This window comes from Myiozetetes cayanensis, unplaced genomic scaffold (genome assembly GCF_022539395.1).
Source record: "Myiozetetes cayanensis isolate MyiCay16 unplaced genomic scaffold, myiCay2020 scf923, whole genome shotgun sequence".
Classification (NCBI taxonomy): Eukaryota; Metazoa; Chordata; class Aves; order Passeriformes; family Tyrannidae; genus Myiozetetes; species Myiozetetes cayanensis.
The window spans coordinates 2,886-14,745 of NW_026088212.1; the positions used below are offsets into that span (position 1 = coordinate 2,886).

Sequence of the window (11,860 nt, forward strand, 5' to 3'; positions counted from 1 at the left end):
TTTTTCTACAATTCTACCTTGAAAAGAAGACTAAAATCGGAGTTTAGAGGGATTGATATGGAATGGGATAGTAGGGTTGGGTATGTGTAACTGCTCTGTTAAGGGTAAGGGATATAATACAGCTACATTAAAATATATTCACTACACAACTAGTTCTAAAATCTACAAAAGGTAGAAAAAACCCAAAAAGGTCTGAGACATCAGTGTGAATTGACTCTGGTGTGAGTGTTGTTATTGTGAATCTATAATTCAGTCACCATTCAATTGTAGTAAATGCTGCTGAATCCCTTGATAACTGTTAAGCTGGTGAATGATTAAATGCTACTAATCTCTTTTGCTCTATTCTTTGGGAGCTGCTCTTTGAAATTTTCCTCCTTAGCTAAACTAAAAAAAAACCTCCAATTAGTTGTTGAAGACGTGAAGACAGGAAGACAATTAAAAAAAAAGAAAAAACAATTTGTTTTTCTGTATTTTAATGAGCCCCACGGTGTGTTTAGAGATTAGTCCATCATCCTGAGGTACTGAGAGAAGATTGTAAGAAGCTGCTCAAGAAGTCAGGAGCCAAACTCCCAGTCCCTTGAAGCATTGCTGGGCCCCACTGAGGGCAGGCACTGACAAAGCCTCCCCAGGGACTCCTTCGAGCAGATCCTTGCAGGCCAGGAGTGCAGGCAGACAAAGGCTCTGGGCAGGCCCCTGCAATGCTGAGCAAAGCCTGCCTTGGTTTTGGGGAGCACAAAGGCCAAGGCTGAGCCCCAGGCCCTGGCCCAGCAGATCCTGTCCCTGCCGGGGGGCTCAGGGCTGTTTGGGGGGCAGTGGGATGGGAGGGGGAGCAACAACAAAGGCCCAAAACTGTGCAAGCCCTGCCAGGCTGCTCAGGGAGGGGCGAGGCAGAACCCAAGGGCAGAAGCTGCCAGGAAAGTTGCTTGTGGTGGCCTGAGGGGCAGAGGCAGCTGCCAGAGCCAAGGGCACAAAGCCCTGGGTGCCTTTGGGCCTTTCAGCCCTGCCAGAGCCCTTGGCCATCTCTGCTGCAGGCTGTGCTCCCCTGGCCCTGCTGCTCCTCTGGCCTTGCAGGCTGCACACACCCCTCCTGCTTTCCCACCCCCTCCCAGCAGCATTTCTGGGCCCTCCCTGATGGCTCTGCTGTCCCCCAGCTCTGGCTGCTGCCATGTGCACTTGGCCTTCTTGGCTTTGATGCTGAGCCCCTGTGCCCCAGGACATCCCTGAGAGAGCCCAGGCCCTTCTGCTGGGGGTCCCTGCAGAGCTGAGCAGATCCAGGTCACCTCCCATTGCTCTGCCAACCCCTTGGGGCTGCTCTGGGCCCTGCAGGTCCTTGCCCTGCTCCCAAGGGCTCTGGGGGTGCTTCATGGTCAGGCCTTGGGCTTTAGAGCTCAGGGTGGGGATTGGGCAGAACTTTGGGAGGTTTGTTGTTCTGCTGGCAGTGTCTGGTTCATGATTAGGGAAAGAGCTTTTTGGGCTAGGTCAGGATTAAAGCTTGGCTTTTCATACTAACAGTGCTGGTTTGGGATTGGGTGGTCACTGGAGGACAAATAAGAGTCTGGAGTTCTGGGTTTGGGCTTTGCTTTTGAGGTCAGGTTGAGGTTGGGATTAGAGCAGTGGATTCCTTTCCATGGGAAGGCCATCACTTCTAGTTTGGGGCTTGAGGTTAGAAATAGTGTAAAGGTCCATCAGGAGTGTTTGCACAGTCAGTGCTTCAGCACCTTCAGCATTCCCTGAACCTGCTTTTACTTCATCAAAATCTTTCCTCTCTGTTGGCCAAGCCCCTCTTTCCTTCCCCAAATATCCAATCCTTTTTGTCCCTGTTCCTCCTGATCTCCCCCACACTTTCATCTGGGTGGGCTCAGCTTTGTGATGACCCTGTGCAACCTCATGGAATCAAGGGGACACTTTTTGACACTGCAGGGCCTCATGAAAACAAAACCAAATACAGGCTTGTCCAGGTCCTGAGGGTGATTCAGAAGGGAGGCAGCAGTGATTTCTCCCTACAGACCCACCACTCCAATGGTCTCTCCCTGCCCTGAAGGTTTCTGGCCATCAGGCTGTAGCTGAGGGGCTTGGGCAGGGCCATGAGAAGGGGGTAGAAAAAGGGCTGTGTCCAACTGTGCCAGGAGGGCTGTGCTGGGCAAGGAGGAGGAGGCTGCAGCAAACAGTGGCAGTGCTGAGGTGAGAGGAGCAGGGGGAGAGACCTTGTGCCTGCCCACACTGGGCAGGAGCTGCCCCAGGATGGCAGCTCTGAAGCACTCCCAGCATGTCCCTGGGAACAGCAGGGGAAGACTGGATTTCCAGATCAGGGTGGGAATGCAAAGAGCAGGAGTGTCCTGGTGTCAGTGCACGAGAGTTCCAGCCCTGCAGCAAGGGCACAGAAGAAGTGACCCAGTCCATGCAGTGCCCTCAGAAGATCCCACAGCATCAGGGAGCCCAGCTCTGCTTCACAAGTTCCCAGTGCCTGTCCCTGCCTGTGCTCAAAGGGCCCCAAACCCCCAGTGCCCAGAGAGCACTCAGGCCTTCCAGCCAGAAAGGGGCTCAGGAGGACAGTGTGGAAGTGGAAAGAGAGCAGCTCTGCAAAGACCAAGCCCTGCTGCTCCCTGGCAGTGCAGCTGGGCTGGGATTCTTGTCCCCTTGCCCTTTGAAAATCCCTCCTGTCCTGCAGTGTGCTGTCCTTTAGGAACAGCTAAGAAGAAGGGTCTTGGACAAAGAAGGCACTTCAGTGTCCTTTATTTTGTTTAAAGACTCAGAGAGCGTAATTCATCATTTATACATCTCTGGGTCAAATTCAATGGTTGGACACAAAATTAGAAGGTAGATACATAATATTATTTCATTGCACAGAAAATTTTTACAAGAAGAACCCGAAGACCTTCACGGAAAACCTGAGCAGGAAGGCTGGGCCATTACAGAGTCCCCTGAACGCTACACATGAGAACACAGGCACTTTATTGCTCCTGAAAAGCATCCAGTCATCATTTTCCTTATGGCATCCCTGAGCTCCTGGTTCCTCAGGCTGTAGATGAGGGGGTTCATTGCTGGAGGCACCACCGAGTACAGAACAGCAAACACCAGGTCCAGGGATGGGGAGGAGATGGAGGGGGGCTTCAGGTAGATAAATGCTGCAGTGATGATAACAATAGAGACCACAGCCAGGTGAGGGAGGCACGTGGAAAAGGCTTTGTGCCGTCCCTCCTCAGATGGAATCCTCAGCACAGCCCTGAAGATCTCCACATAGGAGAAAACAATGAAAATGAAACAAACAAACCCTAAACAGGCACTAACCACAATGAGCCCAATTTCCCTGAGGTAGCCTGAGTGTGAGCAGGAGAGCTTGAGGATGTGTGGGATTTCACAGAAGAACTGGCCAAGGGTATTGCCCTGGCACAGGGGCAGGGAAAATGTATTGGCTGTGTGCAGCAGAGCATTGAGAAACCCAGAGGCCCAGGCAGCTGCTACCATGTGGGCACAAGCTCTGCTGCCCAGGAGGGTCCCGTAGTGCAGGGGTTTGCAGATGGCAACGTAGCGGTCATAGCACATGATGGTGAGGAGGGAAAACTCTGTTGACATGAAAAAGACAAAGAAAAAGGCTTGTGCAGCACATCCTGTGTAGGAGATGGTTGTGGTGTCCCAGAGGGAGTTGTGCATGGCTTTGGGCACAGTGGTGCAGATGCAGCCCAGGTCTGTGAGGGAGAGGTGCAGCAGGAAGAAGTCCCTGGGGGTGTGCAGGTGCTGGTCGCAGGCTATGGCGCTGAGGATGAGGCCGTTGCCCAGCAGGGCAGCCAGGGAGATGCCCAGGAAGAGCCAGAAGTGCAGCAGCTGCAGCTCCCGCCTGTCTGAGAATGCCAGGAGCAGGAACTGGGCCATGGAGCTGCTGTTGGGCATTTGCTGCTTCCTCAGAGTGTTTGGATCTGTTGAGGAGGAGAAGTCAATGCTGAGTTAGACCAGGCTGCTGCAGCCAAACAGGACACGTCTCACAGCCACCCCACTCTCAGGCTCTCTCTCCTCACTCAGGCTACCTTAAGCTCCCTCCCCTGAGCTCTGGCTGTTGCTGCCTGAGGGCACCATTGGAAGCAGGAACTCTGGCATGGGCTCCCAAGGAGTCCTTCTTGGTCTGCTGGCAGAGGGAACTTGGAATGCAGGGTGATCGCCAATAAATGTACTCCTGATACATCCAAGAGCTTCTAAGCTTTGCTGTTTGCAATTTCCCCAAAGGAAGGACTGAGCTGAGGGAATTCTTTGTGTTTGTTCCCCCACTTGCACCTGCTACAGGTAGGAGTGTTTGTGGATGTTGGAAATCCCTGACATTTCTACTGCACTGCAGGTCAAGTCTTGTGGGTTCTGAGAGCACAGGGACGGTCCCTCAGTAGAGACAGAAGAGCTGCTCTGCCCATCAGTCTGTGCTCAGCTGCCCTGTGCTGGCCGCTTAGAACTGCAGGAGCATCACACTCAACTGTTCCCCTACACAGAAACTGCACAGATCTCCAGGAATCCATGCCCAAAGAACAGACCAACACACTCCTCCGTTTTTTATCTCTCCCCTCCCAGAGTGAGACACCAAATGCTCATTGCAGCTGCCCAGAGCATTTCCATGGAGTTAGCACTGAGGAGTTTTCTCCACGGGGATCCTGTGCAGCACAGAGATACTATGGCAGAGCTGTGCCCTTCTGGAGGGCACCTGCAGCCCTGCAGGACACCCAGGGAAACAGCTGAAGAGCCTGAAGTTGCCTGGAGGGCACTTGGGCACTTTGCTCCCACAGACACATCCCCACAGCAGCACCCAAAGGGTTTGTGTCTGCACAGGAATCTGCCCCCCAAACCCCACAGTGGCCCAGAAAAGCCAAGGGTGAGAACAAAGAGAGCCCAGGCAGCAGGGGATGGCAGGGAAATGCCCCAGTGCTGCTGCCAAGGGAGGAGGGACAGGCAGAGCCAGATGGAAATGAGGGCCTTGTCCTTGCCTGGGCTCTGGCTGTTCCAGGGCAATGCCCAGCCCAGCCCCCGTGGGCCTAAAGGGCAGAGGCTCTGTTTGGGCTGGCAAAGGAGCCCAGGCAGGAGCTGCTCAGGGAAGGGCTCTGGGCCACAGACACAGGCAGGGAGGGGCCACATCCCCCTGGCCAGCACTTGTGGCAGCAGCTGCCTCTCCCTCCCTGCCTGGGTGTGTGTGAGGAGCTGTTCCTGCCAGCAGCCCCTCCCTGTGCCCAGCTCAGCTCCCTGCCAGTGCTGCCAGAGCCCATGCCCAGCCCAGGGCCCAGGGGCAGCTCTGCCTGGGCAGGGGCTGCAGAGCAGATCCCAGAGCCCCTGCGCTGGCTGGGAAGGGGCAGGGGTTGGCAGTGGATGTGCTTCCTGAGCAGGGCCCCTGCAAATGGCAGCAGGTGCAGCTGAAGCTGGGAGGAGCCCTGAGCCTGCAGCTGAAGGGCCCTGCCAAGCCCTGGCCTGCCAGGAGGGCTCACTCCTTCCCCCCACCCCTTCTCCCTGCAGGGCCGTGGCAGCTCCTTGGCCGGGCTGAGAGCTGCCCCTGGCAGGCAGCAGAGTCCCTGCCCCAGCACACACAGCCCTGGGGGGCAGGACCCTGCTCTGCCCCACAGCCCTGGGCACCCCTGGCTGCACCCCCACCTTCCCACCCCACAGCCAGCCCTGGCACAGGGAACCTTCTGGCCCTGGGCCTCCCATGGGGCAGCAGCAAGTCCTGCTCTGCAGCAGCTTCTCCTGCTGCCCCCCAGCAAATGCAGCACAGCCATCCTGACAGCTCCTGCCAGGGCTGGCATTTGGCAGCTGCAAGAGCCACTTGCAGCAACTCTCCTGCACTGCTCTGCAGCCACAGCCTTCCCGTGCCAAAGGGCTGCCAAGGTTCCTCCCCTGAGCAGCTCTGCCCTGTCCTCCCTCCCAGCCCAGGATCCCTTTCACTTCCTGCTCCCTTCTCCTGGCTGCCCTTGCTGCCTGCAGCTCCTGCCCTGCTCTGCCATAGGGCCACTTCCTCTGCCCTGCAGGGACTGGGAGAGGCCTTCTGAAAGATCCTACAAGCTGGGGGATGTGGCAGCTTTAGGAGAGCCTTGCAGGAAGGGAAGTTTAAGTGTCCTACAGCCAGAGAATTCTTCATTCAAATCCTATGAAGGTTTCTCCCCTCGTGAGAGCTCAGTCCCCTCCCAGCCCAGGCTGCCTCTCATGTCTCTGCCTTCTCTCCTGTGCCCTGGGTGCTGCAGGCAGTGCCCTCAGCCCTGCTGGGCTGTGCAGAGGAGTTCCTCACCAGCAGAGCTGTCTCTTTGAAGCTGTTCTTGGTTGCCAGGAGCTCCCTGTGTGCCAGGAGCCCGGCCCAGCTCAGCAGCACAGCAACAGCCCCAGGCATTTCATCACCCTCAGGGGCTTTGGGGATGAGTCCCTGAACATCAGACCCTGAGGAGAGTGGCAGGAACCTCTTGAGAAACCAAAGTGAGATTCAAACTGTAAAGTTTCTTGTAGTGGTAATTGGTACCACTGAGGGACCTAGCAGAGAAAACATATCCACATTTTTCTTAGAGCACAAACCTGGAAGCTTTGATGACAGGTCAGAGAATCGCAAAATCATCAAGGTTGGAAGAGACCTTCAGGATCCTCCCCAGAGGAGTGAGGGAAGCGAGTGTGTCCCTGCTCATCACCCCTCAGACCTCCTGCCCACTGTTTGCTCCTTTTGGGCCCTTGGTTCAGGTGTGCTGGGCCTGGCTGGCAGAGGGTTCTCTTCCATTGGAGCAGCCCTTCTGGTTCCTGTGGAGCAGGGACTGCACACCATCGAGCTCTGCTCTGCTTCTCACTCCTCTTCCTCCCAGCGAGTTCCTGGGTGTGCACAAGAAGCTGTGGGGGGAGGGAGGTGTGTTGGGACAGAGCCAGGACAGCCAACCCCACCTGACCCCACAGAGATCTGTACAATCTCATACAAGGGATCATCTGTAGAACCTGCTGTGGGACAGGGAGCCCACAGGACATCATCCAGCACCATCTCCAAGTGCTTCCTGAAGCCTTCAGTGATGGGCACTGCACCACGTGCCTTGGGGTGTCGTGAATGGGGAGGTTGAGCGGCTGAAAGAATCCTTGTCAAAGCAATTCACAAAAAGCAGATTTTACTACAAGTCTGAGAAAGTGCAACTGAACAGACTAGGATGCTCCATGGAAGCAAAGAGACCCTGGGGTCTGCAGATCTTCATGTTGTCAGGGGTCTGTTATAACGCTCTGGAAACTCATGGAACCAAGGCTCCGTTGTGATGCTCAATGGCATCATGGAACCAAGGAATGCTGTGACACTGTGAAAACTCTTGGAATCCTCAGGACCACTCTGACACTGCAGAACCTCAGGGAACCAAAGGAACCTCAGGACACTGTGGAACCCCATGGAATCAAAGGGGCTCTTATGATATGAGGACATTATGTCATGCAACCAAAGGGATCCTCTGACACTGTGGGGCCTCATGGAACTGAAGGCACCGTGGGACACTGTGGCACATCATGGAATCCAAGGTGGATTATGACATTGCCGGACACTGTGGAGCCAAAGAAACCCTTGGACACTGCAGAACCTCATGGAATCAAGGGGGCATTTTGATACTACAAGGCCTCATGGAGCCAAAGAAACCAGGGACACTGTGGAATCTCATGGAATAAAGGGGCTTTCATGACATGTGGGGCTTACAGAACCAAAGGGACCCTGTAACAGCGATGGGGGTGACATCAGACTGTGACCTGTCACTGCTGGGGTATCACAGGGCTCTATTTTGGGCCCTGTGCCCTCCAACATCTCCATCAATGACTTGGACTCAGCACTGGAAGGGACACTGAGCAAGTTTGCAGGTGACCCAAAACTGGGAGGAGCTGCTGAGCCCCAGCAAGGCAGGAAAGCCCTGCAGAGACACCTGGACAGATCCCAGGACTGGGAATCCCCAACCATGGGAAGTTCCCCAGGGGTGAAGGGCCGGATTGTGCCCTGGGATGGGGCAACCCCGGCTGGACGGACACACTGGGAATGAGAGGCTGGGAAGCAGTGCTGGGAAAGGGCCCTGGGGGTGCTGGTGGGTGCCAGTTGGCCCTGAGTCAGCAGTGCCCTGGCAGCCAGGAGGGCCAAGCCTGTGCTGGGGGCATCAGGGAGGGATTGTCCCGCTCTGCTCTGCCCTGGGGCGGCCTCACCTGCAAGATTGGGGCAGTTTGGGAGGACACAATGGAAGGGAGAGATTGAGCCATTGGAGAGTGTCCAAAGGAGGCCACGAGGATGGGGAAGGGCCTGGAGGGGAAGGTGTGTGAGGACACTGAGGGCACTTGGTGTGTTCATGTGGAGAAGAGGAGACTGAGGGGAGACCTCACTGCAGTCACAACTTCCTGGGCAGGGGCAGAGGAGGGGCAGGCCCTGAGCTCTGCTCTGTGGGGACCAGGGACAGCACTGAGGGAATGGCCTGGAGTTGTGTCAGGGCAGGGTTAGGCTGGATCTGGAAAAAGGTTCTTCCCCCAGAGGGTGGTTGGGCACTGAACAGGCTCCCCAGGGCAGTGGGCACAGCACCAAGGCTGACAGAGCTCAAGAAGTGTTTGGATGATCCTCTCAGGCTCATAGTGTGAGCCTTGGGGATAGTCCTGTGCAAGGCTAAGGGTTGGACTGGATGATCCTTGGGGGTCCCTTCCAACTCAGCACATTCTGTGACTCTGGAATTATCAACCCTGTGTTCAGCACAAATCCAAAACCCAATCCTGCACTGGTCATGGGGAAGAAATTTAACTGGACTCCCCCTGAAAGCAGCACACCCGTCATGGGCTCTCACAGAAACATCCCACAGTCCATTTGTCACCCGGAACCAGTGACTCTGAGTTCCTACTTCCTCAGCCCCAGGGATGGTGTCCTTGTCTGCTCATTCCTCCACACTGTCTTCTCAGTGATGGCATCTTAACCAGACAATCCTGTGGGAATAATTTCCTTCTAAGTCTTCAGTTCTCCTGTGGTTAATTAGACAGATCTCAGAAGTGTATTCCAAGTGAATATATTGCATTAATAAAACCACACATAAAGATGTCTTTTTGTGACCTGCTTACTTTTTTCCTGTTTGTACATTGATACCAGCAATCCCCAGTCAATAACGATCCCAAGCACCTTCTAATTCAGTCTGAATAGATAAGAAAATCAAGATCTTCTATGTCTGGCAATCCATCAGACTTTATCCCTATCCCTACCTAACCATTCCCTCATCAAACCCCTGGGACTCAAAGAAGCCGTGGGCAAATCTGAGCTTCCTCCACTAAAGGCGGGACCTGCAGGTTTCAGCTCCTGGCACCAACTCCCACCTTGGCTTGGAGAAAGAGCTGCACAAGACAGGGGGTTTCTGTGGCTGGGTTTTGGTAACAGGGGCGACTACAGGGGTGGCTTCTGTTAGAATCTGCCAGAAGCTTCCTCTATCCCATGGAGCCAATGCCAGCTGCTCCAGGACAGAGTTCCTGCCACTGGCCAAGGCTGTGCCACTTAGGAACAACAGTAACACCCGTGGGATAACATATTTCAGAAGAGAGGAGAGTTGCACAGAAAAAAATCCAGCCTGGGAAGAGCAGAGTGAGAACATGGGATAACAACACATTCACCAAGGTCAGTGCAGAAGGAGGGGCAGGAGGGACCCCACAGGAGCAAGGGAAGGACTCAGAGCTGAGGTCCCTGCAGCCCCTCGGGGAGCATCGGGGTGCAGAGACCCCCCAGCAGCCCCTGGAGACACCAATGCTGGAGCAGGAAGGAGGTTGTGACCCTGTGACAGGCCTAGGATGGAGCAGGTCCTGGCAGGGACCTGCAGCCCGTGCAGAGGGAAGCCCAGGCTGGAGCAGGTTTTTCCCGGGCAGGACTCGTGGCCCCTGTGGGGGACCCAGGCCGGGTCAGCTCCTCCCTGAAGGACTGACCCCATGGAGGAGGGACCCACGGGACAGCAGGTTGGGAAGAGCTTCTGCCCGAGGGATGGACTCACTGCAGAGGTCCATCCAGGACTGTGTCCCGTGGGAGGGACCTCCACAGGAACAGGGAAAAGACTCAGAGCTTTGGTCCCCCTGTAGCCCTTGGTGGATACCAAAGTAACGCAGGCATCCCCCTGCAGACCATGGAGGAGCATCGGGGTGCAGAGACCCCCCTGCAGCCCAGGAAAGAGTAACCCACAGGACAGCAGAATGGGAAGAGCTGCTGCTCAAGGGATGGACTCAAACAACACCTGACTGCAACCCCCTTCTCTGTCCCCCTGTCCTGCTGGATGGGAGGAGGGAGAGCTGAGAAAGACGGAGGGGTGGGGGGAAGGTGTTTTTCAGACTGTTTTATTTCTCACTCTTTGGCTTTTATCCTGTTAGTAGTAAAGTTAAGTACTATCCCTACTTTGAGTCTGTTTTGCCCCTTAGTAAGCGACTTTCTCCCAACCCTTATCTCTAGTCAGGAATCCTCAGTTGGTTTCTTTCTCTCCTATGTGGAGTTGCAGAAGGAAGGGGAGGTAGTGGCTTTTACTGAGTGTTTGAAATCCAGCCAGGGTCAACCTACTACACCAATTGAGGCCCTTTTGTGATATCACAGCCCATCCTCTCCATTCTGGAACAGCTCTTGGCAACCAAAGAACCAACACCCTACAACCCCAAAGGGAAACCCCACCCGTGTGTCATGGGCTCCTTTGTGATGTCATGGCCTACCCTCTTCAATCCAGAAGGGCTCCTGGCAACCAAAAAACCAACACCTCACACCCCAGAGTGCAGCCCAACCCATGTGACATGGGCTCCATTCTGATGTCACAACCTGTCTTCTCCATTCTGGAATAGCCCCTGGAAACCAAAGAACCAACGTCACAGAATGTCACAGTGCAGCCCCACCCATCTGCCATGGCCCCTTTGTGATGTCACGGCCTTTCCCCAAGGAAAGAAAGCCTGTAACCTTTGGGTTCAGGTGGAGTTGGTGGGACACCGTGGGCACTCCATGGGCAGCAAGAGCTTTCTGTCCTGCCACCTTTTGTCTCAGAAGAATATTTGACCATATTCAATTTTAAGAGTCATACCGGCAAGTTCAGTGCAGGGCTCTGAAAAGCAAACAACAGTGCCTCCACCTAGGAAAGAAAGCCCTTCCCTGGTCTGTCATGTGCAGCTGGGGGGCACTGTTAACACTGCATGGGCAGCAAGAGCTTTCTGTTCTGGTACCTTTTGTCTGGGAGGAATCTTCGTCCGTATTGAATGCTGGGAGTTGGACTGAGGGTTTAAGTGAAGGCCTCTGAGAAGAGAGTGACAGCCCTTTCCCCCACAAAAGAAAGCCTATAACCTTTGGGTGTTAGGTGCAGTTGGTGGGACACCCTGGGCACTCCATGGGTAGCAAGAACTTTCTGTCCTGGCACCTTTTGTCTGGCAGGAATCTTTGCCCAGAATCAAATTTGGGACTCCGACTGACAATTTCAGTGCAGGGCTCCCGCAAAGAAACAACAGCCCTGCCCTCCAGGAAAGAAACCCTTTACCCTTGGTCTCTTTTCCAGTTTTTCAAATATAACCTTCAGGGCAGCTTTCTGCCATCTCTTCCCTTGGGAATTGTGAAGATAGACCCGCTCCAATGTTTAACACCTCAGGCAAAACCACCCTGTTAACACCTTTCCCAATCTTCCCCAACCTTTCCCAAAGCCGAGAGGTGGAAAGAACTGTTGTAACATTATTAATATAATAAATAAGGGGTCTGCATGGACCAAGAATGCTTTATTGAGAGAGAACAAAGCCTAAAGTAGCAGTTTTGAATTGTAACACGTCCCAACAGGTAACCCTCTCAACCAATCCTGCCAAGGTTCTTCACTGCTCATGTGCACCAGAGTCCTACAGACTCCGTTTCCCAGAATGCTCTAATGGCACTCCTGAAACCCCAAACGCT

General features: G+C 54.5%; 1 protein-coding gene across 1 annotated transcript; it reads right to left on the bottom strand.

Annotated features, from left to right (window-relative positions):
- Positions 1-2,928: 2,928 nt before the first annotated feature.
- Positions 2,929-3,888, bottom strand: LOC126653158 (olfactory receptor 14J1-like). Its single transcript, XM_050340681.1, has one exon. The coding sequence runs from the start codon at positions 3,886-3,888 to the stop codon at positions 2,929-2,931; it is 960 nt and encodes a 319-aa protein (XP_050196638.1).
- Between the last annotated feature and the right edge of the window lie 7,972 nt (positions 3,889-11,860).